Source organism: Stenella coeruleoalba, assembly GCF_951394435.1.
Source record: "Stenella coeruleoalba genome assembly, chromosome: 4".
Taxonomy (NCBI): Eukaryota; Metazoa; Chordata; class Mammalia; order Artiodactyla; family Delphinidae; genus Stenella; species Stenella coeruleoalba.
The window spans coordinates 114,051,527-114,079,423 of NC_137149.1; the positions used below are offsets into that span (position 1 = coordinate 114,051,527).

Here is a 27,897-nt window from a genome sequence, read left to right on the forward strand (position 1 = left end):
TTGAAGCTGTCCTTTGAAAAGCAGGGAATAGGCATATATGATTTCTATTTGGATAAGTAGTTGACCTGAGCCAGCAGCCCAGAAAGGCAATTTAGACTTGTGTTTGTTTTAGTTTCTCTTCTCTCACTGGGAAAGGTATAACGGAAAAGTTGACAAATATTAAGCATTGCTCCAACTTCAATAAAGATATTTGGTCACATGCTATTTTCTACCTTGAGACAACGTTCAATTAAAATTTCACAGACTTTTATCTCTTTTTTTCCTTAAAATCCCAATTCTTTTTAGGCTTTTCTAACTATACTAGGCAATAATATTTTTTCTCTACTACTTATCTGTACCTACCCTCCTAATGGAAAAGAAATATTAGTGTTTTGTTTTTTAATTAGAGAGATTAGCTTTTAGTCTTCAAGAGCTCTAATAGTGCTTTTATTTCTACTTTGTATACATCTGTCTTGATGTTGACCATTTTTGGATCAACAGATAAAAGGTAGAAATAATTTCACATTAATTAAAATGTCCTGTAATTATTGTAATTATCATTTCAGTTTGAAGTGCTTTAGGAAATTAGAAGTTAAGAGAAAAACAAGACATGGCTATCTTGAATAATGGTTTTTAAAAAATGATTGCGTTATCAAGCTACACATTCTAACTTTAGCAACATAAGTTACATGGCATCTTAGATATGCTTTGGCTGTTTAAGGAGGGAAGATCTCAGACCTTTGCCGTGGATTTTGATTTCTTTAATCTTATAGATTTTTATTTTAATGGGAGAAATTAACTTTTAGAAAACTTTTTTTCTTTTTAAAGCATATGTTACCTCATGTTGGGGCTTCACAGGACAAAGAAAAGGAATGCTGTCCTGGCTTTCATCAGGTTTAGTTAATTTATTTGTTTTCTCTTTTTAACAGCTTCATTGAGGAATAATTGACATATAATAAGCTGTACATATTGTGTACAACTGGATGAGTTTTGACATATGTATGCACCTGCGAACCATCATCACAATCAAGATAACGAACAGATCCATTTTCCCCAAATGATTTCTCATGCCCCCTTGTAATCAACTTCCATCTGCCTCTCCATAGGTCAATGCCATCCTCAGGCAACTGAGCTATTTTTTGTAACTGTAGTTGGCATTTTTTATAATTTTGTACAAATGTAATCATAAAGTATATAATTCCTCTCTCTCTCTCTCTCTTTTTTTTTTTTGATCTAGCTTCCTTTACTCAGTATAATTATTTTGAGATTCATGTTGTTGCGTGTATCAATAATAGTTCATTCCTTTTATTGCTGACTAATATTCCATTGTGAGAATTATACTAAAATTAGTTTATCCATTCACTTGTTGATAGACATTTGCTTGTTTCCAGTTTTCGGGCGTTACAGATAAAGCTGATACGAACATCTGTATATGTCTTTTTTTTTTTTTTTAAGAAATGGAAAATTTTATTTGAGCCAAATTTGAGGATTATAACCTGGGAGGAGCATCTCAGAAAGCTCTGAGAAGTGTTCCCTGTATGAGTCTTTGTGTAGATATAAGATTTAATTTCTTTTGGGTAACTACTTAGAAGTGGAATGGCCAGATCATCTGGTAGGCTTGTATTTAACTTTTTATGAAACTGTCAGTTTCCCAAAGAGTACCATTTTACATTCCCATTAGTAATGTATGAGTGTTTTAGTTCCTCCACATCCTTGACTACACTTATGGTCAGTCTTTTACATTTTAGTAATTCTGATAGCTATGTGGCAGTATCTCATTTTAATTTTCGTTTTCCTAATGACTGTTGAAGTTGAACATCTTTTCACGTGCTCATTTGCTATCCATGTGTTTTCTTTAATGAAATACCTATTCAAATCTTTTGCCCATTTGACAAAAAAAATTTGCTTTGTTTGTTTTCCTATTACTGAGTTTTGACAGTACTTTATATATTCTGGATATAAATCCTTTATCAGTTATGTGATCTGTAAATATTTTCCTTTAATTTGTGGCTTTTCTTTTTATTCTTTGAGCAGTTATTTTCAAAGAGCAGAGGTTTTAATTTTGATGAAGTCTTAACCATGTTTTTATTTCATGGTTCACACATTGATGTTGTATCTAAGAAAAATTTGTCTCATCCAGAATCACAATGATTTTCTCCTAACTTAAAAATAAATGGTATCCAAGGTATTCCTGTATATAGAAAAGCTTACTGAAAATTATTTTTAAATGAGTATTCTTATTAAATTACAAATTCTAAAACCTAGTTCTTAAGTTTCTAAGGTCAATTATTTTATTTTACTTGTAGAAAAGACTGATAGTCACTTTTAAGGCACCTTTTGATTGAGTGTATAATCCCATTGTTCAAACTTTATTAATTAAAATCCTTTAACTGTTTTAAACTGCATTCATACAATTAAAAGTTGACTTCTCTGTGCTTCCACTGCAGGGGGCACAGGTTCAATCCCTGGTCAGGGGAACTAGGATCCCACATGCTGTGCGGTACGGCCAAAAAAAATCTTCCTGAGTACTTAAATAAGTCTCTAATTAATGAAAACTTGTAAGTATGCTAAGACTTAAGTTCTCTTATATGTTCCAGTGGTATTTCATACAAGCCTGAACTCATTTTCTCAATTACATTATTTAAATTGGAATCACAAGGCAAATCTATTATTCTAACTGACCTATTTCTCTTAAACTTTATAAACAGCTAAAATACCAAATATGTACAGATTCTTTAACTTAAAAAAATACTAATATATGGGCTTGCTTCTCTTAAACTTTTATAAAATTCATTGTAAATCATCCCGGGTTAAAGATGCTTGTAATTTTGGGGATTGCTTTCTCAACTCATTATGATTTCTTAATGACCAGAGATGTCTTTAGCCAGGATGATGAGTGTGTCTTTGCCCCAGACTCGTGGCACACATAGAGCTCTATTTTATAGTTGCTTTGTTCTTGAAACAGAGTACTCTTATGGTCCTATTTCTTTAGAATCTATTTTAACATTCCTAATTCGTTAGTCTACCCCCAGATTATCACTTGATTGGATTCAGTTAAACTGTTTCTGTTTCATTCTTTTTGGAATCATTTTTATGTGCTTCCTATTTGCGAGTGCCACAAATCCTTCAGGATTAAAATGACATCTGTTAGAATCCTTTTGTGTTTTTATCTGATTCTGTGGGCACAGTTTTAAGGTCATGACAACAATACCTATGTTAACCAAAAACATAATAATGATTCTGATTATGTAATATAATTATTCTTATTTGAAAGTCTTTCCAAAAGCATAGTTATCATGTACCCTACCACTTTCAAGGAAATAAAAGTGAATAATATGGTTATGTTTATTGTAAAGCAGGACCTTATTGACAGTAAAATAATGCCAGTCATATATCTACACTCCAAGTTATCTAGTACTGTGTCTAAAGGAAACAACTGAAGTAATAAACTCTTTAGAATTTTTATAACTGTTCCCTCATCTAATGGTTGAATTCAAGCTTTTAAATTTTTTTCTCCTTTTTCTTCCTTTTTGTTGCATCTCTCTTCCACTTCTGCATTTATTTTGTTCCCTTCTCTTTCCTTTCAGATCTACTGATCTGGAGAGCTATAGTAAAGGTGAATAAAAATAACAGAGAGAGAGATGATGATGATAGGCAATTACCAAACTTGGTGATGGTACACAATTTATAAGGTATAGGTATGTTGTTACTTGTTTGAATTTTAGAAAGCTGCTTTAACATTACATTGTCTTGAGATTGGGTGGTTAGGGGGTTGAGGCAGTTTTTAAAAATCTTAAACCTCTTTTCTAGCAAAGTTATACATATAAAATGTCTAATCTCTTCTGTTAGCTAGATAATATTGCTTTTAAAAACAGATGTTCCGTCTATGTTTTGGTGGTCTAACAAGTTCCAACCAGAGATGCATAGAGATCCTACACTAAGTAGGCAAAAAATGTTTTAAATAAAAATCAAAAGAGGATTAATAACATAAATCAGACCTGACTGAATCAAGAAATAGAGGTGTAATTAGTAATCTTTGTAGACAGAACAATCAAGTGTGGAAAAAATTCTGTTGTGTTGAAGTTACTTTTACTTTTTCATTTTCTTACTTATAGGAAAAATTTATTTTAAAAACCAATCTCTTTAAAAATAAGTGAAAACCAGTATCTTAAGATTTAACACTTTGTGTGTGTGAATGTAGCATTTGCTTTATAATAGATAATCATAAGCATCTTACTGTGCCCATCACTTTTCTTTCTTTCTGCCCTCCTTTCTCTCCCCCCTTCCCTCCCTCCTTCCTCTCTTTCTCTTTTCCTTCTTTCTCCTTCATGTGGGGAAGTTATTCTCTTGCCTCTATAAGGAAACTCAAGTCCATAATTCTCTCCTTATTCTTTGATAGTAATAACTACAATCACGTTTCAAATACAATGTCAATTCCATAATAAAAGTGCCTAGTCAATATATTAAGCACCATTTCAGTCTTCATTCAAAACTAAAACGCTTCCCTTCCCCAGCTAGGATTAACAGTAAGTAGGAGGCAGTGTGGTTGGCTTCTCTTTTTATTGCTTACCTCTCCCATTTGCAAGTTGCTATATTTGACTGCTTCAGGATTTAAACTGGTGGCAGGAAGAAAGGTAGAGAAGCAAACAATTGTTTACCTGACTCTTGTTATAACATGGCTTCGCTATCTTTGAGCTTGTTATATGCTTAAGGCTGACCCTTTTGTGTGTACGTTTTTGGGTTCTTCAGAGTCCTTCACTGGAACTATATACTTCCTGTGATGCTTCAAAAAAATTTTCCTCCCACTAGCCAACACCTAATTATTCTTCCTCCTCTTCCTCTTCTCCCTCCCCTCGTACTTCCTCTTCTTCCCCCTCCACCTCCCCTCACTTCCTCCTCCTTCTGGTTAGTACTGTGGGAACCTCAGGTGGTACTCTGGGGAGAATTTTTTTAACAGCTTTATTGAGATATACTTGACATACCATAAAATTTACCCTTTTAAAATATACCTTTAGGGGCTTCCCCGATGGCGCAGTGGTAGAGAGTCCGCCTGCCGATGCAGGGGATACGGGTTCGTGCCCCGGTCTGGGAGGATCCTACATGCCGCGGAGCGGCTGGGCCCGTGGGCCACGGCCGCTGAGCCTGCGCGTCTGGAGCCTGTGCTCTGCAACGGGAGAGGCCATAACAGTGAGAGGCCCGCATACCGCAAAAAAAACCCTTTAGAGCAGGGGTTCCCAACCCCTGGCCACGGTAGCGGTCCGTGGCCTGTTAGGAAGCGGGCCACACAGCAGGAAGTGAGCAGCTGGACGAGTGAGTGAAGCTCCATCTGTATTTACAGCCGCTCCCCATCGCTCTCATTACCACCTGAGATCCGCCTCCTGTCAGATCAGCGGCAGTGTTAGATTCTCATAGGAGCACAAACCCTACTGTGAACTGCACGTGTGAGGGATCTAGGTTGCACGCTCCTTATGAGAATCTAATGCCTGATGATCTGAGGGAGCTGAGGGGGTAATGCTAGTGCTGGGGAGCGGCTGCAAATACAGATTATCATTAGCAGAGAGGTTTGACTGCACAGAGACCATAATAAATCAGTCACTTGAAGACTTGTATCAAAACCCTATCAGTGGGCTTCCCTGGTGGCGCAGTGGTTGAGAGTCTGCCTGCCGATGCAGGGGACACGGGTTCGTGCCCCGGTCCGGGAAGATCCCACATGCCGCAGAGCGGCTGGGCCCGTGAGCCATGGCCGCTGAGCCTGCGCGTCCGGAGCCTGTGCTCCGCAACGGGAGAGGCCGCAACAGTGAGAGGCCCGCGTACCGCAAAAGAACAAACAAACAAACAAAAACCCTATCAGTGAGTGGCAAGTGACAATTAAGCTGCATCTTACAGAGTAGACTGGACGTAAGCAACAGACTTCGGGTGTCACTGTCTCCCATCAGACCCCAGATGGGACCATCTAGTTGCAGGAAAACAAGCTGAGGGCTCCCACTGATTCTGCATTATGGTGAGTTGTATAATGATTTCATTATATATTACAGTATAATAATAGAGATAAAGTGCACAATAAATGTAATGCACTTGAATCGTCCCGAACCACCCCCCACCCCCACCCCCGGTCCGTGGAAAACCTGTCTTCCACAAAACTGGTCCCTGATGCCAAAAAGGTTGGGGACCACTGCTTTAGGGTTTTGCTACCATCACCACAATCTAAATTTGGGGACATTTTCACCTTCGGGGTGGGATTTCATTAACCGGAGGCTGTGTGGCCCAGCTCCTTGTCCACCTTACCCTCTGCCCCTGCCCAACCAGTGGAAGAGTAGCTAGCTCCCAATACAGCATGCTTCCTCACTGCAACTCTCTATTTGCCCTCTCCTCCCTTTGGCTGCTGCCTCAGTGATGGTCAAAGACTTTAGATCCCTAAAGTATCAGACATGAGTCTGTGGTGTCCTCCCTAAATTCCAGGGAACATATACCAAGCACTCTAAGGCACCTTCCCACACCCCTCCTGCTTTGGAGGAGGCATGAAAATCAGTACAACTCTCTTCAAAGAAATTCTCCTGATGGAATTTTCTCCCTACTCTTTATACCCTGCGTGTAGGCTTTAGAGCGGTCTAACCGGTTCTCATCTCATTCATATTACTTCGGAAATTTGCTACAGAGTAGTCTTTCTCACAAGTCACTTTGGTATCTGATTGCTAATAGTATCTTCTGTTAAAACTTCCAATTTAACATAGTGTTTTGTGTAGATTACTCAGATATCTTTCAGAAAGGAATGAAGCTTCTATTTTTTTTTTTAATTTAATAACTGGGCTATTACAGTGTTATCATATAATAAAGTACATGAGAAACTTAGAGAGTTGGGGGGAGCGGTCTGAATAATAATCTCTTCTTGTACAAGCTGAATAAAAACCCCTTTGGCTTTTTCAAAGCAATATCTTATATCTTCCCTTTTAACTACCACATTCTGCATTTAAGTAGACACCCCTCAAGGCAGACTCTAAGAATAAAATGCTATAGTAAACATTTGAAAAGGAAAGTAACAGGACAAGCCTGGCCTCATTTGTAGAGCTGTAGTTGCTTTTTTTTTCCATCTGTGTTAAAGTACCATAAATGTAAATTAAAAGAAAATATTAGCTTTTCTTTTAATTAAATATTGTTAGCTGACTAAACAAAGTCGACTTTTATCTGAAGGAGATGTTTTTATAGGTTAATTTTAAAATTTAATGAAGGATATAATTACAGAAAATAAGTATTTAACATTTTCTTCCCCTTCTAGTTTCTTTTCCAAACCCACTGCTTCTGCCTATCAGTAGATATACATTATTCTTAAATTAGTTTGGTTAGTGTAAAAATCTTAGTAATCACTACAAAAGCAACTTTCTTTTCAAGGAGGGTCAATTTAGTAAAATTTATATAAGAGGATTTTGACTAGCTGCATTTCCCTCTTCCAAAATGTAAATAGGATTATTGAGCCCCATAGAAAATCTTAATTTATCAATATATCACCTACTTAGTTGAATGCTTTAAAAAAAAAAAAAAAAACTGACCCTACAGAAATGTCACCACAGAGGCATCTTTCTGACTTTTTATTTTTTATTATTATTATTTTTAAAAAATAAATTTATTTATTTTTGGCTGCGTCGGGTCTTTGTTGCTGCACGTGGGCTTTCTCTAGTTGCGGGGGTGGGGCGGGGGCTACTCTTCGTTGCGGTGCGCAGGCTTCTCATTGCGGTGGCTTCTCTTGTTGTGGAGCATGAGCTCTAGGGCGCGCAGGCTTCAGTAGTTTTGGCACACGGGCTCCGTAATTGTGGCTTACAGGCTTAGTTGCTCCACGGCATGTGGGATCTTCCCGGACCAGGGCTTGAACCCGTGTCCCCCGCATTGGCAGGTGGATTCTTAACCACTGTGCCACCAGGGAAGTACCCTGCCTTTTTATTAATTCAACTTCAATAACGTCTTAGATTACAAAGCATGTTTACATGTGTAACATCTTTCTTTGTCATAGCCACCTCAAAATGGCATTATTGTTACTATTATTATTATTCCTGTGTCACAGATGGGAAATTGAAGTTTAGAGGTAAAATGACTTCCCCAGGGGCAAATGGTAAGTTGGCAGCAAAGCTGGGTCTAGAAATAGTTAATTTCATTCAGTGCAAAATTTATAGTTATAGTGTATATATTAGAAATGTAGAAATGAATTAGTGAATGGAAAAAATGTGTTCCATCTTATTCCCAACTTCTTCCACCATGGCTGTAGGGTCTCCTGTCTATTCTTTTTACCTAGGATGAATAGCATGAAACCTGGAACTTCAGTCTGGCTGCTTTGATTTAATTACCTGCACTTTGTTATCTCTGGTACCCTGAGGTCTCTGTCTTCTCCCATGAAGTAGTCACCACCACTATGGCTATTCTCCAGTTCTATCTCTGAATTTGATCCTATTGGGCTAGGGCAAGTGGTTGTTTTGAGAGTTCTTTAACTCCTTTACCTTCTGTGACTTTAAGCTGTAGGACTATATTATATTTACATTGAAGGCCATATTGAGAACTCAGGTGAACAGGGACCTCATAGTCTCATTACTGATGCAGAACTTTCACTACTGCAAGTGCAGTAAAGTGGCTGATGTGTAGACCATCTGTTACCCTTGTTTCCTAGGTAATATGCATGTGACACTAGCTGAGGCCCTGGAGGTTCGGGGTGGACCACTGCAGGAGGAAGAGATATGGGCTGTATTAAATCAAAGTGCCGAAAGTCTTCAAGAATTATTCAGAAAAGGTAAGGCCTTTTGCGTGTGTGTGGGGAGGTGGGGGTAGCTGAAAAGCAGCTAGGGTGGCAGACTATAGAAAGGAATGCTTTCTCTTATCTCTCTTAGGGCTGAAAAAGCTCTGATCTTGTCTGCCTTCATTGGAACATCTTCTGTGTGTCTGATATTGTGCTAGGCACTGAAAATATAATGGTGATCAAAAGCAAAAACGTTCCCTGTCTTTCTGGAGCTTACAGTCCAGCGTGGAAGATAGCTATTAATAAAATATTTATGTAAACAAATGTAAAAAATGCAATCATGACAAGGGCTACCAGGGAGGGGAATCAGTTGACTCTGTGAGAACCCGTAGTAGGAGGATTTGATCTGGTGAAGAGGATGGAAACGAAGTCTTCCCTGTATAAATCTCCCCTGAGCTAAGACCTGAAAAAGAAGAGAAGTTAACCAGGTAAGAGGGAGGGAAAAACATTCCTGGCAGAGAGAATTATATGCACATCCCTGGGATAATGCAAACTGAATAACTAGTTTGATGCTTCCCTGCAGAGGTGGTTACGTGGTCCAAATGGTTGTGTAGCATTTTGGAGCTAGAAAAGTTAGAGAATCAATCTCCCTTTGGTTGTCTAAAAACATTTGCTATCATGCTGAAAAGCTCCACATGAAGATGGTGTTTGCTATTCACACCACATGTCCAACACCTATTTAGCGTAGTAAAGAAACCACGCTTCATCTAAAGGAAGAATTAAACTTTAAAACTGATTTGAATTAATTAAGCACAATAAGCATGACAGAAATAGGGGAGGATTTGAGGGTAGTAAGAGTTCTCAAAGTGGGTCCCTCAGGCTTCCCTGGTGGCGCAGTGGTTGAGAGTCCGCCTGCCGATGAAGGGGACGCGGGTTCATGCCCCGATCCGGGAAGATCCCACATGCCGCGGAGCGGCTGGGCCCGTGAGCCATGGTCGCTGAGCCTGCACGTCCGGAGCCTGTGCTCCACAATGGGAGAGACCACTACAGTGAGAGGCCCGCGTACTGCAAAAAAAGAAGAAAAAAAAAAAAAAGTGGGTCCCTGGATGAGTAGCACCAGTATCACCTAAAACCTTGTTAGAAATGCAGACACTTAGGCCCACCCTAGACCCACTGAATAAGAAACCCTAGGAGTAGAGCAGCAATTTATGTTTTAGCAAGTCTTTAAGGATATTCTGATGCATTTTAAAGTTTGAGAACCATTATACAATTGAATTGCTGAAGACCAGGCGCCATGGGAACCTTTTGGAAGGTGTAGAGGTGACCACTGATTAAGCAAAGTCTAGAGCACAGGGGAAGAGTGGGGATAGATGGTAGTGTTTTGGTGTTGCTGCTGTTTTCTAATCCAGAGGGAGAAACCTAGATATTTGAAGATCTTTGATTAGAGTTAGGATTAATTTAAAGAAAACTTACTCATTTTATCTAATGCCACTTAACTAAAATCTAGTTATTTTAAGTAGACCTTGTTGTTGTTTGCTTCATTTTAATTTTTCAGAGAATTTTCAGAAAGTATAGGCACTCTGGAGTACAGAGCAGGTAACCATGCTGCAGAGGTGTTGTTGAAGGAAGGATATGTTGGTGGCATTATTACTCAGTTAATTAACAACAGTCAATATTTAAAAAGCATCTCCTTCTTGTGAGGTGTTGTGTGGAAGATGCCAGTTAAGTAGAAGGTGTCACAGTTGCTTGCCCTTAAGGGATAGACTCAGATCAGTCAGATGCATATGAAAAGTTTACTACTTCAAAACAGTGTGCCAGGTGTGTGAGAGAAACAGTAGTGCTAGGGATGTTCAGAGGAGGGAGAGATAATACCTTTTTTCATTATGCTAATAGCGAGATCACTGCCCTGGCCATGACTCATAGAATGTAAAGTGTTTCGCACACTGTGAGTACCTAAGTGTGTTCCTTCTTTCAAATTTTGTAATGTTAACAGAGATCGAATGTCTGAATGTTAAGTCCTTATCATTGAGATGGAATTATTGCATAACATATTGGCATATTACAATAAAGAGATTTCCTGGATGTGTTCATATAATTAATTGTGAGGCAGGTATATCTTAAACACTGTCCAGTGGGAGCTGGTTACCATAGGCCTTCAGTCCAGTTCACAGCCTAACATCAGTAATATAGAGAAATTGAATTTGGCTTCTTTGACAGTCGAGATTACCAACTATCGTGATTGCCAATTGGAAATTTCTATTTATTTGGAGGAAACTCAGGCTTGTTTTATTTAGTTTACCTAAAATCTATGGTTTTTCATTCCTTTTATTTGATAGCACAATGTCTTTTTGCCACAAGTTCTTCTCCTGTCTATTTTAACAAACTGAAATAAAATAACTATTTTGTTTGCTTATTTTGTGGATGAAAGGTGTTGGTCTTGGTTCTCTAGTACATACCCTTATGAATAACACTAGGAGTGTTATGGGGAAAACAGCAGGTAAAATACAGTGATTTTCTTTGTCTTTCTGTGTCTGTTACAAAAATCTTTTAGTTCTTATGGATTTTTTTTTCCTTTATCTTCTTGAACTTGTATGTTGTTCCTGTGTCTTTTTCAGTGCAAATTGACATTCCTATAAATAGAAGGCTGGAAGTAAGCATTTCTACTAGGGGATTATTGAGCACAGATCAAGAAAATTATATATTTTTTCATCTTTTTGAGCCTCCTAGTAATTTAAGTCCTTTTTAAAGACAAAATTGTTGTGGTCAGTATTCATAGAATAATGATACCTAAGCATGACCTTGTTGAAAGACATAATTTTCAAATGAATTTCTCTTCAGAGAAGAAGAAAAGTAAAAGTTTAAAAAAATATGTTTCCAAACATTTAGATGATGGTGATGATGATACGTCGTTCTCCTTTTGTTATAAGTTCCTTAGTTTTACTGTCTTGTGAATATTAAAACACGATTGGTGTGATTACTTTTTAGAATTTTTGAGATTTTTGTCGTGGCCTTGCACATGGTTTAGTTTTGTAATATTCTGTGGGAATAGAATGTGTTTTTTTTTTTCTATTTCTAAGGTATAACTTAAGCTTGTTAATGTTTGTGCTTTTAAATTTTTTTCTATATCCTAATTACTTTGTATACTTGCTTTGTCAGATTCTTAGGGATAGTTTAAATTTTTTACTATAATGATGTCTTTGTCTGTTTTCTTACTACTGTCATGTGTTTGTGCTATTTTATGATACATATAATGGCTAATGACTAATTTAAATGGACTGGATCTTCTATTACTATAAAGTAAGCCCTTCCCCCCCTTTTTACTACTCATTGCCTTAAATTCTGTCCCTCTGCTCTTAATATTGCCACCTCTGCTTCCTTGCCATTTACCTAGTATATTTTTTATCCTTCCTTAATTTTCAAATCATCTGTATTGTAATTTAGATATCTCTTTTAAATAATAGATAGCTGGATTTTACTTTTTTGCCTCACTAAGGAGATGGATATTCTTTAATTAGGAAATTAAACGTGGCCACTGAAATAAAAGTTCTGGAGGAATTTCATTAAGGGTCCTCTCGTATCATGACTTCTAACTATATGTTTCTCAGTTCCTCTTATTAACTGATTGGGAAAGCATAGCTGATGTCCAAAAATGTATACACACTTAAGATTTTAGCTTTTACATCGTGGATGAACTCATGCAGGGGCTCAGTGGTCCTGGATAATAAAAAAACAATGCTATTCTCACGTGCATTCTGGATAATCTTTAGAAATGAAATTATTGCTGCCTTGGAAAATTTAGCTTACAATTATATTAGTTGCCCAAAACAGTGATTTCTTTTTTTAAGTTATGAAACTGTTGCTCTTGGCAGAAAACAGATCTTTTGACTCTGTGGGATTTTAAGGTATTAGAACGGTTGATTGGTTGTTGCTAAAATTGCCCCTTCATAACTAATCAGAGGAAAAGACCCAATCTTCCTTACTTAGGTAAGGATATAAATCCCATAAAAATCCCTTTATGTATACTCATTTCTGATTCCCTGTTTAATAAATATAACTATTTAATGAAATTAGTAAATTAAACAGTTAAAAAATAATAGAATAAAACATTTTGATAAATAGAAGTGCTAAAAAACAATCAAGATTCATTGTCAAAACAAAAACATTCAAAGAGTTACTAGCAAGTGGCCTTGGAAAATTGAGAAGACGTTGCATTTCTTAATGTTTTTGGAAAACAGATTTGTATAAGGTTGCAGAGAGCAGGGCATATAGAATCTGTATTTTATTATAAACATTTGCTTATTATATGCATGAGTGAAAAAAACAAATTACTACAGATAGCTGGGTAAATATCAAATAAACTTCTCTGCTCTTCCCTCCTTGAAAAGTGTTTAAAAATTAGAATTTGTAGGTACCTGTTTAAGAAAACAATCTTACTAGAGAATGAATGATCTATTATTTTATCAGCAAAATTGAGTGAAAGAGTAAGTTCTTTTTTTGTTTTGTAGAATTGCTTTCATTGAATAAACACTTTCAGGGAAATTCCCTTGCTACTGAAAGGAAAATATATATAAGAAATATATAACCTCAGAACCCCACACACATATACGTTTTCATTTATGGAATCAAACTCCTCGAGCTGGAAAGATCTTAATCCATTTCACCGAACTAATCATTTTTAGAGGTAAGGAAACAAGGCCCAACTTAAGTGACTTATAAGAATTAATGTTAGCAGAGCAGAAATACCATAACTTTTTAAAGTCACGAGCAGTACCTTTTTAGAGCTATAGAATCACTTTATATATACAGGACAATAAAGTTTTAAAATTGATTGCTCTCCTATGAGCATAGCAACAAGATGTTTAAAAAACCAGCATCAGGTGACAAAAGTGACATTCCTTCAGATTCTACACATATTAAGAGTAATAAGGGAAAATTGTGAACAAAGATCTTGAAAAAATTCAACCATTTACATGGACACTTTAAAAGACACAAACTACCAAAGCTCATTCAAGAAAAAGTAGACTACCTAAATGGCCCTATATCTACTAAGATGATTGAATATATATTTTTTAATGTGCCACAAAGAAAACTTCAGGCCCATATTGCTTCACTAGGGAATTCTGAAATTTTAAGGAAGATATAATAACAATACTATACCAAACATTTGAAGAACATTGAAGAGGAGGAAATACTTCCCAACTCTTTCTGTGAAGCTAAAATTACTGTAATATTAAAACCAGACAAAGACACTAGAGAAGATAAAATAATAAACCAATATTCTTTATGCACATAGATACAAAAATTCTTAACAAAATTTTAACAAATCGAGTCTAACAGTATGTAAAAATTATAATACATCATGATCAGGTAGACCTCAGGAATACAAGATTGGTTTAACATTCAGAAATCAATCATTATAATTCACCGTATTTACATGATTTGCAAATATTTTTCACCCAACCTGTGACTTCTCCTTTCATTCTCCTAATAATGTGTTAAGAGCAGTAGATGTTTTAAACTCTGATGAAGACTACTTTATCATTTTTTCTTTTATGAATCATGCATTTAATATCATATCTAAGAAATCTTTGTAGCTCAGGGTTACAATGATTGTCTCCTGTGCTTTCTTCTAGAACTTTTACACGTTTAAGAAATCAGTTTTTTTCCTGCATCTACTGAAATGAACATATGGTTTTGCTTCTTTAGTATGTAATAAAAAAATAATTAAAAGCAAAAATAAACAAATGGGACCTAATCAAATAATTATAAGCTTTTGCACAGCAAAGGAAACCATAAACAAAATGAAAAGATAACCTACAGACTGAGAGAAACTATTTGCAAAAGATGTGACCAACAAGGGCTTAATTTCCAAAATATAGAAACAGCTTATACAGCTCAATATCAAAAAAACAGACAACCCAATCAAAAAATGGGCAGACCTAAATAGACATTTCTCCAAAGAAGATATACAGATAGCCAATAGACACATGAAAAGATGCTCAACATTGCTAATTATTAGAGAAATGCAAATCAAAACTACAATGAGGTACCACCTCACACCGGTCAGAATGACCATCATCAAAAACTCTGTAAATAACAAATGCTGGAAAGGGTGTGGAGAGCAGGGAACCCTCTACACTGTTGGTGGGAATGTAAATTGGTACAGTCACTATGGAAAACAGTATGGAGGTTCCTTAAAAAACTAAAAAGAGAGTTGTCATATGATCCAGCAATCCTACTCCTAAGCATATGTCTGGAGAAAACTCTAATTCAAAAAGATACATGCACTCCAGTGTTCGTTGCAGCATTATTTACAATAGCCAAGCCATGGAAGCAACCTAAATGTCCTTGGACAGAGTAATGGATAAAGAAGATGTGGTACATATAAACAATGGAATATTACTCAGCTATAAAAAAGAATGAAATAATGCCATTTGCAGCTACATGGTTGGACCTAGAGATTATCATACTAAGTGAAGTAAGTCAGAAAGAGAAAGACAAATACCATATGATATCACTTATATGTGGAATCTAAAATATGACACAAACCTATCTACAGAACAGAACAGACTCACAGACATAGAGAACAGACTTGTAGTTGCCAAAGGGGAGGGTTGGATGGGGAGTTTGGGACTAGCAGATGCCAACTATTATATATAGGATGGATAAACAAGGCCCTACTGTATAGCACAGGGAACTATCTTGTAATAAACCATATATATATGGTATGTGGTACCCCAGAAACTAACATAACATTGTAAATCAACTATACTTCATTAAAAAATAAATAAAATACAATAAATTTAAAATTCAGTTCCTCACTTATCTTAGCCACATTTCAAGTTCTTTCTTAAAAGCCATATGTGGCTAGTGGCTACTAAAATGTTCAGTTAGAATTTACTGTCCTAAACGGTGGTTCAAGAAAAACATCAGTTTTGGATGAAAAATACACATTCAGTGTATTTACCATCAGCAAACCCTTATTGAGGAAAATACTGAAAGATGTATTTCTGGAAGAAGGAGATTTAACTCAGAAGGAAGAAGAAACCTTCAAAAAGGAATGAAAGCAAAAGAATTAGTCAACTTGATGGTAAATCTAAATAAGCATTGGCTATATAAAATATTGATAATAATGATGTCAAATTTAAAATTATAAATAAAATAATAAGACTTAGACTGGGATAGATGACAGGAGTAAAACAGTTTAAGGGTTTAATTCTATTCATGAGAATGGTAGGTTTCTTGACTTTAGAATTTGCGTAGTCAAATATCCTTAAAGTTTGTAATAGTAATCACAAAACAAGAGAGAAAATGTAAAACTTCCAATCTGGTGGAACCAAAGGAGAGTAAGTAACTCAATGCATGAAAAGGAGACAAAGCACTGAACTTCAAATTGACTTACTGGTTGTTTTGTTTTGTTTTAAGCCTTTATAAGAAATATGGAAAGTTTTTGTGGATTAAAAGCTTTTGAGTAAATCTTTGTATAGTCTATGCAGCCTTTAAAGACCAAATCCTAACTAGTCTCTTTATATTACATTCCTAATTATTTACAATAGTAATTTTCTTGATTAACAGGGTGTATTTAGTTGTCTTTGACATGCTACATCTTGCCCTGCCTACATAAGGCTGGAATTAACAGGTCCTTCAAGTTAAATGTGTTTGAACCAGGTAAAGTTACCCCATATGTTCCCTGGAAACAAACTATAAAACATGAAATTAATTTAATATCTAACATTCTTAAAATGACTAATGTGGGTTGTTTAACAAGTGTATGAAGCACTTGTAGTAAACCACCCCTCCCCTACAACTATTGTCTACCGTGGTTTTTTTTGGGTTTTTTTTGCGGTACGCGGGCCTCTCACTGCTGTGGCCTCTCCCGTTGCGGAGCACAGGCTCCGGACGCGCAGGCTCAGCGGCCATGGCTCACGGGCCCAGCCGCTCCGCGGCATGTGGGATCTTCCCGGACCGGGGCACGAACCCGCGTCCCCTGCATCCGCAGGTGGACTCTCAACCACTGCGCCACCAGGAAGCCCCCTGTCTACCGTGTTTTGATGTGAAATTCTTTTGGCTCTAGATGTGACAAATAGGCCATTTTATAAATTTAAAGAGTCATACGTTTAGAGGGGAAAGTAGCTACAGGTCATGCTCTCTAGAGAGCCCCATCTTTGCTGACAAATGTAATTTTACTGTATTTATTGTTTTAATTTAATACAGGAATTTTTTAAAATGAGATATAATATATATAGTAAAGAGCATTATTAATTGTACTGCCTGATAAATTTTATAAATGTACACACTCATATAACCACTGCCTAGATCATTTCTAACACCCGGGAAGCCTTCTCTCCTGCTTCCTTCTAATCAATTCTTGGTTACCAAGAATAATCATTATTATGAGACAGCACATAAATAAGTTTTTAAACAATCTTTAAACATCATATAAATAGAATCATACAATGTGAACTCTTTGTGTCTGACTTCTTTTTTTTTTTTTTCTGCGGTACGCGGGCCTCTCATTGTTGGGGTCTCTCCCGTTGCGGAGCACAGGCTCTGGACGCGCAGGCCCAGCGGCCATGGCTCACGGGCCCAGCCGCTCCGCGGCATGTGGGATCCTCCCTGACCGGGGCACGAATCCGTGTCCCCTGCATCGGCAGGCGGACTCGCAACCACTGCGCCACCAGGGAAGCCCTGTCTGACTTATTTTTTATTTTTATTTTTTTTCTGTCTGACTTCTTTTATTCAACATTCTGACTGAGATTTTTCCATATTATGTAACTAAGATTTTTAAAGAAAACGTTTTGCAATTCTCATGTTTCTTTTCTCAAATATAGAAATTAGAAGGGGGCTTTATGCTTTGTATCACTTAGTAACAGGTTAAGATTTTTCTTGGGGTGATGTGTGTCAGTCATGGTTAACATTTTTACAAGAAATATATCGTTATATTTCTTTTTGAAAAATAGAATAGTTTACCATTCAAATAAGCCCCCTCCCTCCTTTTCCCTTTGAGAAGGAAAATTTCTTTAAAATGTAAAATAGGAGGATGGTAATCTGAAGAGCAGCAGAGAATAGCATTAGTGAGCACAAAAATGTTTTTCATAAGCAGCTACAGATCATGGTTATGTGGAAGCATGTCATCATAAATCAAGCCATTTTCGTTCTGGAATACTATTTCCTTCCTCTGCAAACTGAAAATATACACTGATCTTCATTGACCTTTGCATCTGGTTCCTCAAAAATGAAAAATGACAGTCACCCTTGATATTATTGGCTTTTCAGTCTTTGTATAAATTCCAGGTCCTTCAAAGTGAAGAGAAGTTGGTGAGTTCACTTTTAAAATTTTGTGTTCTTTTTTTCCCCAGCTTTATGCAGGTAGCAAGGGTGGAAGAAGATCTCCTTTAACCTGAAACTTTTCTGTACTGGGGCGGGGGGAAACCCCAAACACGCTGCTTTGTAAAGGGCCTTTACTATAAAAGTTATTTCTATTGCTAATTACCTTAGTTATAATTTATTTTGTCTGGCAAACTATAATGTGGCAGTTGTGTGATCTACAGGGGCTGTCATGAAGTTGTTAGGTGGCAACAGAAATGCCAGTGCTTTACGAAGCTTAGCACTTGGTTCCAAGATTGCTTAGACAAAATTGTTAAACTAGCAATAAAATCAAGTTTTTAAAGAGACTTTACCATTCAAGATTAACATTTTTGCAACTGCTTGAATGGAATACTCAGATAAGATATGATTTGTGCATTTTAAGAAAGAAACCACCTTCAAGCAAATTTGTCTATTGGAAGTCTACAGCCTAAAATATGATAGACGTAAGTAACAGTTTTGCTCTCAAAGTTTAGGCCCTCCTTGGGGAAATAAAAAATTGGTATTAATCCCAGGATGTTTTCCACATACTGGTTGTGTGCTTAATACCACATTGACATATCAGGGTAGAAGAGATCAAAGGTGCTCACCTCAAAGTTTGAAGAGATACAATGTAGATATTCATTGGATTTAAGAAAGTGTCAGAAAAGAAGCAAAGTGCATTGGAAGTTCATTTACAGTTTGCTTTCCTTTGGGAACAAGATAGAAAAAAAACCAAATAAATATAATTTTATCAGCTGCATAAGGGAATTCATTTCTAAATGCACAGTCAATGATATCCTCAGTTTGGTGCCATTTATTCAGCTTCCCTCTTATAGAGAAGAGCTGTTTAGGTCTCCCTTCTAGTCTAAAATTATTTCTGGTAGTCATTCTGCCTTTCTAATACAAAATGACTTTATTATAATTTGATAAAATAGTTTCTTGTAACACTTTCTGGCTTACCATATCTCTTATTAAATGCCTCATTCATGGCTTTATAAAGTGAAAAAAATTTTTTTAAGCTTTAAGGAAGGATTTAAAGCCATACGTATTCCATCTCATGATATCCTTGGTATTAGTTAATTGACATAGAGATGGAGCAAGTACAAGGTCAAGACGGAACTTAATTGAGCTATGATACTATTTTATTGCCCCTGAAAAGGGCATTGGTTCCTGTCTGTGTGTCGGGTAGATTGGTGTGCCCATCTGAATCCCCAGGAAGCTTTTTTTAATATACAATTTGATAAGTCTTTAATTAATTAATTTAATTAATGTGGCTGTGCTGGGTCTTCATTGCTGCACTTTGTTGTGGTGTGAGGGCTTCTCATTGTGGTGGCTTCTCTTGTTGCAGAGCATGGGCTCTAGGCGTGGGCTTCAGTAGTTGCAGCATGCAGGCCCCAGAGTGTGCGGGCTTCAGTAGTTGTGGCGTGCAGGCTCAGTAGTTGCAGCACGTGGGCTCAGTAGTTGCGGCACATGGGCTTAGTTGCCCCATGGCATGTGGGATCTTCCCGGACCAGAGATCAAGCCCGTGTCCCCTGCATTGGCAGGCGGATTCTTAACCACTGAACCACCAGGGAAGTCCCCCAGGAAGGTTTTAGAAAATACTGTATAGAATCCTGTGCCCTGTCTCCAGAATTCACACAAAAATCCTGTGAGTTAGGAGACAGGAGGACTCTGCTTTCTCAATTACCCCTAAGCCCTGAAAATCAGATACTTTGTAAATAAGTTTGTTTTAGTATTCCGGTTAAAAAAGCTGACACTTCCTTTGAATCATACTTGAAAATGTAACTACAAGTAATAAAGATTGGTGAATAAAATGAAGATCCAGAATATTCCCTCAGTGAATAATTTAGAGTTCCTGGTGTTCGAAAGTTGAAAGAAAATTTTTCTTCATAATAGAGATTCAAAATAAAATTTTTTTGTGACCAGCAGAATGTAAATTGATAAGTTATTGTCGTAGATCAGGGCAGAGGACAACTTTAAAAGGTGTGGACTGGTGGTCTAGAGTTAGCATTGTAAACAAATTCATTTTTTTCAAGTATTGCAATTACCTTATCATAATGGTGTTGTACTTGATCTTTAGGAAATTCATATTTCCTATTATTAAACCACTTATATTCTAGAAGAAATGTGTGAGAACAGAGTTACAGAAGCATTTTGTTCAGTATTTTGTCATATAATTTTGAGGTGTACAGTTTTTATTGATGTGAGTAAAGAACATTGGTGGGAAAGGTGAACACTAAAGAAAAATCAGAGAGGAGGAACTTAATACGCTAAAGGAACAAAGTGGGCAGTTTCTTCAGAATATGATAAGAATGGAAGGAAGAAATATTTCTACAACTGTTTCTTTAATGCTGATCCGGTGGCCAAGGAGGTTTGCTGAAAAGGAGGGCAAAGGCTAAGAGACCTGCTGCCTTCTATCCATACTGTCCAGGTTTTTAAACCCTATTGCTTTTAATAATCATAACCAATTTAGTTTTACTAATATAGATTACATACATATATCACTTTTGTTAAACTCAGATCTCATTAGTGTTTTGTTATGAAGATGCATGGTTTGGAATTACCTCAAGAGTCTTGCAAGTACATAACAAAACAAAACTACTAAAAGCCTAATTGATGTGTTAAGTCATACCAAGATTCCAGTGGTTGTGGTTTGGATAGGTGGCTTGCTTGTGTTTAGTGTTTTAAAAAAAAGAAAAAGGGGCTTCCCTGGTTGCGCAGTGGTTGAGAGTCTGCCTGCCGATGCAGGGGACACGGGTTTGTGCCCCGGTCCGGGAAGATCCCACATGCCGTGGAGCGGCTGGGCCCGTGAGCCATGGCTGCTGAGCCTGCGCATCTGGAGCCTGTGCTCTGCAACAGGAGAGGCCACAACAGTGAGAGGCCCGCGTACCACAAAAAAAAAAAAAAAGGAAAAAGAAAAGAATGTGTGTCTTTGTGTGATTAAATGTCATCAGTAAGAGATAAAAATGTCTTTTCCTATTCTAGTGAAAAGCTCATATATATCAATTTAGACTGACGAGTTTGCATAATTTTGTGTTATCAGAATGCTGTAAATTCTATTACAAATAAAAATTTCTAAAACTGTATGCTCTTGCTATAGTTGATATGTGTACATTCAGATAATTTTTTATTAACATGAATCTAATAATTCATGTTATACCTGAAGATAATGACTAGGTACAGTAAAACCAATTTCACATGTGTAGTTACTCAGCAAGTACAAAGTTCCTTGCTTGTAAAATTTTAAACTGATTTTTCTAAATTTGGGATCTATGCTAACTAGAAATGCCATGCAATAAATAGAACACTTATAGAAGATATATCCCCATGGAAGTAAAGAAAAAAACAGTATTTTAGGATACTTTGTATCTTAAATCATCTGTATTTCTAGTATGAATTTTAGGTAAGAAATGCCCCCCAAATCCCCAAAGATCTGAAATAGAGTAATTTGAGAAGTTTGTTATTCTGAAACAGTACTTGTTATGTATGGTATGTTCCTTGTCTTCCATTGTGGGGGAAAAAGCTAAATAGGTGATTGAAGATGAACTTAAGTAGAGACTTTTCTTAGATATACTGTCTGCATCTGGTATCTTCAGAGTTTTATTAAATAATAATAGCTACTACTTTTGTATTGCATTTTCTGTGTGCGAGAAACATTTTTAAGTACTTTTTGCATTAATCCCCACAGTAGCCTTATCTATTCAGATAAGGAAATTGAGGCACAGAGAGACCAAGTAACTTATTTAAGATCGCAATGTAAGCTACAAATGTCAAACCTAGGATCTGAACCCAGGGATTCTGGCTTTAGTCCTAACCATTACACCTTACTGCCTCTCTTATTAAATGAGACTATATACTAAATTAATGATGTCAGATAATAAAAGGAATGATATGAAGCTGACAGTTTGTTATATATTTTTAAATCTCCTAGGTGAGTTTAGAGATTTGGATGCTTAGCAAAGTCTGAGACATACTATATCAGAACATAAGTTCTTGAGGACCAAAGGCTTATAGGAGTTTATTAAATGCTGTTGAATGATTGGCTACATCAAGAAAATTTACATGATGTAAAATGTCTTTGAAGAGGTGATCATTATCATTTTATATTATACAGATGTCTTGTTTTTATTGATGTTTTTAAATTTATTATTTTATTTTATTTTTAGTTGCGTTGGGTATTCATTGCTGTGTGTGGGCTTTCTCCGGGTGCTGCAAGCAGGGGCTACTTTTTGTTGTGGTGCGCGGGCTTCTCGTTGTGGTGGCTTTTCTTGTTGCAGAGCACAGGCTCTAGGCACGCGGGCTTCAATAGTTGCAGCACACGAGCCCTAGAGCATGCAGGCTTCAGTAGTTGTGGCGCCTGGGCTCAGTAGTTGCGGTGTGCAGGCTTTAGGGCACACAGGCTTCAGTGGTCGTGGCACACGGGCTCAGTAATTGTGGCTCATGGGCTGTAGAGTGCAGGTTCAGTAGTTGTGGTGCATGGGCTTAAGTTGCTCCGCGGCATGTGGGATCTTCCGGGACCAGGGATCGAACCCATGTCCCTTGCATTGGCAGGCGGATTCTTAACCACTGCACTACCAGGGAAGTCCCTATACAGATGTCTTAATTCCAATTGTAATGCATAATTTTATTTTAAAAAAGCGGTTGCTATTCTGTTGTTTCATATTAGAGAAACTGAAGTTTTAAAAGTTAGTAACAAGATTTATGAGGAAATAATAAATTTTTAATTGGGAATCAATTTGGAGCATAGACTGTAATTTCCCATGAATTTTTTTTTTTTTGGAGTATGGTTGATTTACTAATCTTGTGTTAGTTTCAGGTGTACAGCAAAGTGATTCAGTTATACATGCATATATATTCTTCTTTTTTAGATTCCTTTGTCATATAGGTTACCACAAAATATTGAGTAGAGTCCCCTGTGCTATACAGTAGGCCCTTATTGGTTATCTATCATATATAGTAGTGTGTGTGTGTGTGTGTGTGTGTGTGTGTGTGTGTTCAACCCAGGCTTCTGATTTATCCCTCCCCACGTTTCCCCTTCAGTAACCATATGTTTCTTTCCGATATCTGTAAGTCTGTTTCTGTTTTGTAAATAAGTTCATTTGTTTGTTTCTTTTTTTAAAATTAGATTCCACACAAGTGATATCATTTGGTATTTGTCTTTCTCTGTATGAGTTACTTCACTTAGTATGAGAATGTCTAGGCCCATCCATGTTGCTGTGAATGGCATTATTTCATTCTTTTTTATGGTTGACTAATATTACTTTGTATATATGTACTACATCTTCTTTATCCATTCCTCTGTCCAAGGACATTTAGGTTGCTTCCATGTCTTGGCTATTGTAAATAGTACTGCAGTGAACACTGGGGTGCATGCATCCTTTCAGATTATGGTTTTCTCCGGATATATGCCCAGGAGGGGTATTGCTGGATCATATGGTAGTTCTATTTTTAGTTTTTTAAGGAACCTCCATACTGTTCTCCGTAATGGTTGTACCAATTGACAGTCCCACCAACAGTGTAGGAGGATTTCCTTTTCTCCACACCCTCTCCAGCATTTATTGTCTATAGACTTTCTTATTTATGTATTTATTTTATTTATTTTGGCCGTTTTGGGTCCTTGTTGCTGCACGTGGGCTTTCTCTAGTTGCGGCAAGCGGGGGCTACTCTTCATTGCAGTGTGTGAGCTTCTCATTGCGGTGGCTTCTCTTGCTGCAGGGCACGGGCTCTAGGCACGTGGGCTTCAGTAGTTGCAGCACACGGGCTCAGTAGTTGTGTCTCATGGGCTGTAGAGCACAGGCTCAGTAGTTGTGGCGCACGGACTTAGTTGCTCCGTGGCATGTGGGATCTTCCCAGACCAGGGATCGAACCCATGTTCCCTACACTGGCAGGCGGATTCTCAACTGCTGCGCCACCAGGGAAGCCTCTGTCTATAGATTTTTTGATGATGGCCATTCTGACCAGTGTGAGGTGATGCCTTGCTGTAGTTTTGATTTGCATTTCTCTGATAATTAGTGATGTTAAGCATCTTTTCATGTGCTTTTTGGCCATCTGTATGTTTTCTTTGGAGAAATGTCTATTTAGATCTTCTGCCCATTTTTTTTTTGTTTTTTGATTGGGTTTGTTTTTTTGACACAGATCTGCATGAGCTGTTTGTATATTTTGGAGACTAATCCCTTGTCACTTGCTTAATTTGCAACTGTTTACTCCCATTCTGTGGGCCATCTTTTCATTTTGTTTATGGTTTCCTTTGCTGTGCAGAAGCATTTAAGTTTAATTAGGTCCCATTTGTTTATTTTTATATTCATTACTGTAGGAGGTGGATCACAAAAGATATTGCTGTGATTTATGTCAAAGAGTGTTCTGCCTATGTTTTCCTCTAAGAGTTTTACAGTAACCGGCCTTACTTTTAGCTCTTTGATCCATTTGGAGTTTATTTTTGTGTGTGGTTTTAGAGAGTATTCTAATTCCATTCTTTTACATGTAGCTTTCCAGTTTTCCCAGCACCACTTATTGAAGAGACTGTTTTTTCTCCATTATGTATTCTTGCCCCCTTTGTCATAGATTAATTGACAATGGGTATGTGACTTTATTTCTGGTCTTTCTATCCTGTTCCATTGATCTATATTTCTGCTTTTGTATCATCTGTATCATGATGTTTTGATTGCTGTAGCTTTGTAGTATAGTCTGAAGTCAGGGAGTCTGATTTCTCCAACTCTGTTTTTCTTTCTGAGGATTGCTTTGGCTATTTGAGGTCTTTGTGTTTCCATATAAATTTTAGAATTTTTTTTCTAGTTGTGTGAAAAATGCCATTGGTAATTTGATAGGGATTGCATTGAATCCGTAGATTGCCTTAGATAGTATAGTCATTTTGACAATATTTGGTTTTCCAATACAAGAACATGGTATATCCTTGCATCTGTTGGTGTCATCTCCAATTTCTTTCATCAGCATTTTATAGTTTTCAGAGTAGAAGTCTTTTGTCTCCATAGGTAGGTTTATTCCTCAGTATTTTATTCTTTTTGATGCGATGGTAAATGGGATTATTTCCTTAATTTCTCTTTCTGACCTTTTGTTATTAGTATGTAGGAATACAAGAGATTTTTGTGTATTAATTTTGTATCCTGCAGCTTTACTGAATTTATTGATGAGCTCTAGTAGTTTTCTGGTGGCATCTTTAGGATTTTCTTTGTATAGTACCATGTCATCTGCAAATATTTGACAGTTTTACTTCCAATTTGTATTCCTTTTCTTTCTTTATTTCTTTTATTTCTTTCTGCATGCAAACTTTCTCTAGTTGTGGCGAGCGGGGGCTACTGTTCGTTGCAGTGCACAGACTTCTCATTGCGATGGCTTCTCTTGTTGCGGAGCATGGGCTCTAAGCATGCGGGCTTCAGTAGTTGTGGCTCACAGGCTCTAGAGTGCAGGCTTAGTAGTTATGGCACATGGGCTTAGTTGCTCCAAGCATGTGGGAGCTTCCTGGACCAGGGCTCGAACCTGTGTCGCCTGCATTGGTGGGCAGATTCTTAACCACTGCAACACCAGGCAAGTCCTCCTTTTATTTCTTTTCCTTCTCTGATTGCCGTGGCAAGGACTTCCAGAACTGTGTTGAATAAAAGTGGTGACAATGGACGTCCTTGCCTTGTTCCTGATCTTAGAGGGAATGCTTTCAGCTTTTCACTGTTGAGAATGATGTTAGCTGTGGGTTTGTCATATATGCCTTTTATTATGTTGAAGTAAGTTCCCTCTATTCCCACTTTCTGGAGACCTTTTATCATAAATCGGTGTTGAATTTTGTCAGAAGCTTTTTCTATATGTATTGAGATGATCATATGGTTTTTATTCTTCAGTTTGTTAATGTGGTGTATCACACTGGTTTGCAGGTTTTGAAGAATCCTTGCATCTCTAGGAGAAATCCTACTTGATCATGGTATATGATCCTTTTAGTGTATTGTTGGATTTGGTTTGCTAGTATTTTGTTGAGTACTTTTACATCTATGTTCATCAGTGATATTGGCCTGTAATTTTCTTTTTTTGTGGTATCTTTGTCTGGTTTTGGTATCATGGTGATGGTGGCCTCATAGAATGGGCCTGGGAGTGTATCTTCCTCTGTGAATTTTTGAAACAGTTTGAGAAGGATAGGTGTTAGCTCTTCTCTAAATGTTTGATAGAATTCACCTGTGAAGCCATCTGGTCCTGGACTTTTGTTTGTTGGGAGTTTTTTAATTACAGTGTCAATTTCAGTACTTGTGATTGGTCTGTTCATATTTTCTATTTCTTCCTAATCTGGTCTTAGCAGCTTGTATCTTTCTAAGGGTTTGTCCATTTTTTCTTGGTTGTCCATTTTATTGGTATATAGTTGTTTGTAGCAGTCTCTTATGATCCTTTGTATTTCTGTGGTGTCCATTGTAACTTCTCCTTTTTCATTTCTAATTTTATTGATTTGAGTCCTCTCCTTTTTTTTCTTGGTGAGTTGCAGTGAACCTTAAATAGTTTATCACAAAGCTTTACTATCAAGAGAATGTTAAAATATAGGGGAAATATTCTAAACCATATTTTTTTCTGTTTGTGCATTGTTACACCAGATGATTGATTTAACACTGTCTCTGTGTGTGTGTGTGTGTGTGTGTGTGTGTGTGTGTGTATTTTTATGCACACATGAACTGAATTTTTGAGAGAATTCTGTATCATAGAATGACTTCATCAGATCCTTCAGAGTTTGAAACAGTGGCCTCTGCATAGATTTTGCCAAGTACTATAATAGAACATATATGTGCTTAGATAGGCAAAGGGACTTTTCAGGTCAAAATGGTTTCATTGTTGTTCTGAGTGTTTTAGATGATTTGCTGACGCTTTCGATTGTTTTGCCTCATCATGTTTGTTACCCAGTTATGATCATTTCTCTAATTTTTATACTGTAACTGGAAGGCCAAGAAAATTAAATGAAGGGGACAATCTAAAGGAAATGGTAAGACCCCTCAGTGGGGGGGAAACATACAGGTATGGGGCTTAGTTTAAGGGAACATTGGAAAGAAGCTCTAAGATGTTTCTTTGCATATCAAATTTCTGCTTATTTATAACTTTGCCTCTAACTGCTTGAAATTTTGATTAAGCAACTTTCTCTGTGGAATGTTTGGAAAAAGTCTTTAAATAGAATCATTTGAGTCCTGGAATCAGTTCACATCAGATTTACTTTTAAACAATAATAGCATTCTTGAGGATAGTCATCACACAACTAAAATATTATGGGACACCAAATTACAAGCTTCTGGAATTCCATTTTTAAATATTCTTTTGTTAGCATTCTTTGAAGGATTTTGAATCCATTTGCTTTAAATTCCTTTCTTTTAGTTAGAGAAGGAGGGTGAATTAGACTGATTGTAGCCATGACTCTAAATTTCCTCACTTGAAGGTTTGCATGACCCTTTACAGTTACTGAAAAATATATTTTGTGGTTTGTTTTCTGAAGAATGGAGCACTTAAATGTTGTGTGTGTACTTTGGGAATTTGACAACAATGTAGTTTGTTGTCACAGCTGCTTTAGCTTTATTACAAGACATTTAAAAATCACATTTGAAAACAACAAAAATATTTGTGTCATTTATTTGTATGTGTGTTTTTTAACAAGTAAAAATATGACCCACGTTGGTAATTCTGTTTCTCACTGCTGTCTACCATTCTTGTGCTCCAAATTCTTGGAGTTTATTCCTTGTACAAACTTAATAATTTCCTGACCATATGCCTTTGCTTTGGCTGTTTCTTCTCTTTGGAATCTCCCTCTTAACCATGGTCAAATCTTACTCGTCTTAAAGGACCACATATATTTAAAAAATTAATTCTCTCTTCATTGTAACTGA

At 36.8% G+C, this 27,897-nt stretch overlaps 1 protein-coding gene across 12 annotated transcripts in view; it reads left to right on the forward strand.

The window, feature by feature from the left end:
• PTPN13 (protein tyrosine phosphatase non-receptor type 13) overlaps positions 1-27,897 on the forward strand; it is a 235,670-nt gene that overhangs the window by 49,274 nt on the left and 158,499 nt on the right. For 8 of the 12 annotated variants that reach the window (XM_079919588.1, XM_079919591.1, XM_079919595.1 and 5 more), the window contains exons 2-3: positions 2,427-2,537; positions 8,630-8,749. The exons of 1 other annotated variant lie outside the window; for it this stretch is intronic. In XM_079919588.1, coding sequence (XP_079775714.1) covers positions 2,528-2,537; positions 8,630-8,749 — 130 coding nt within the window. In that variant the 5' untranslated portion in view covers positions 2,427-2,527. Of the gene's footprint in view, positions 1-2,426; positions 2,538-3,566; positions 3,678-8,627; positions 8,750-8,846; positions 9,184-27,897 lie in introns of those variants that run through there. 3 more of the 12 variants (XM_079919593.1, XM_079919596.1, XM_079919592.1) reach the window with 3 other exon arrangements.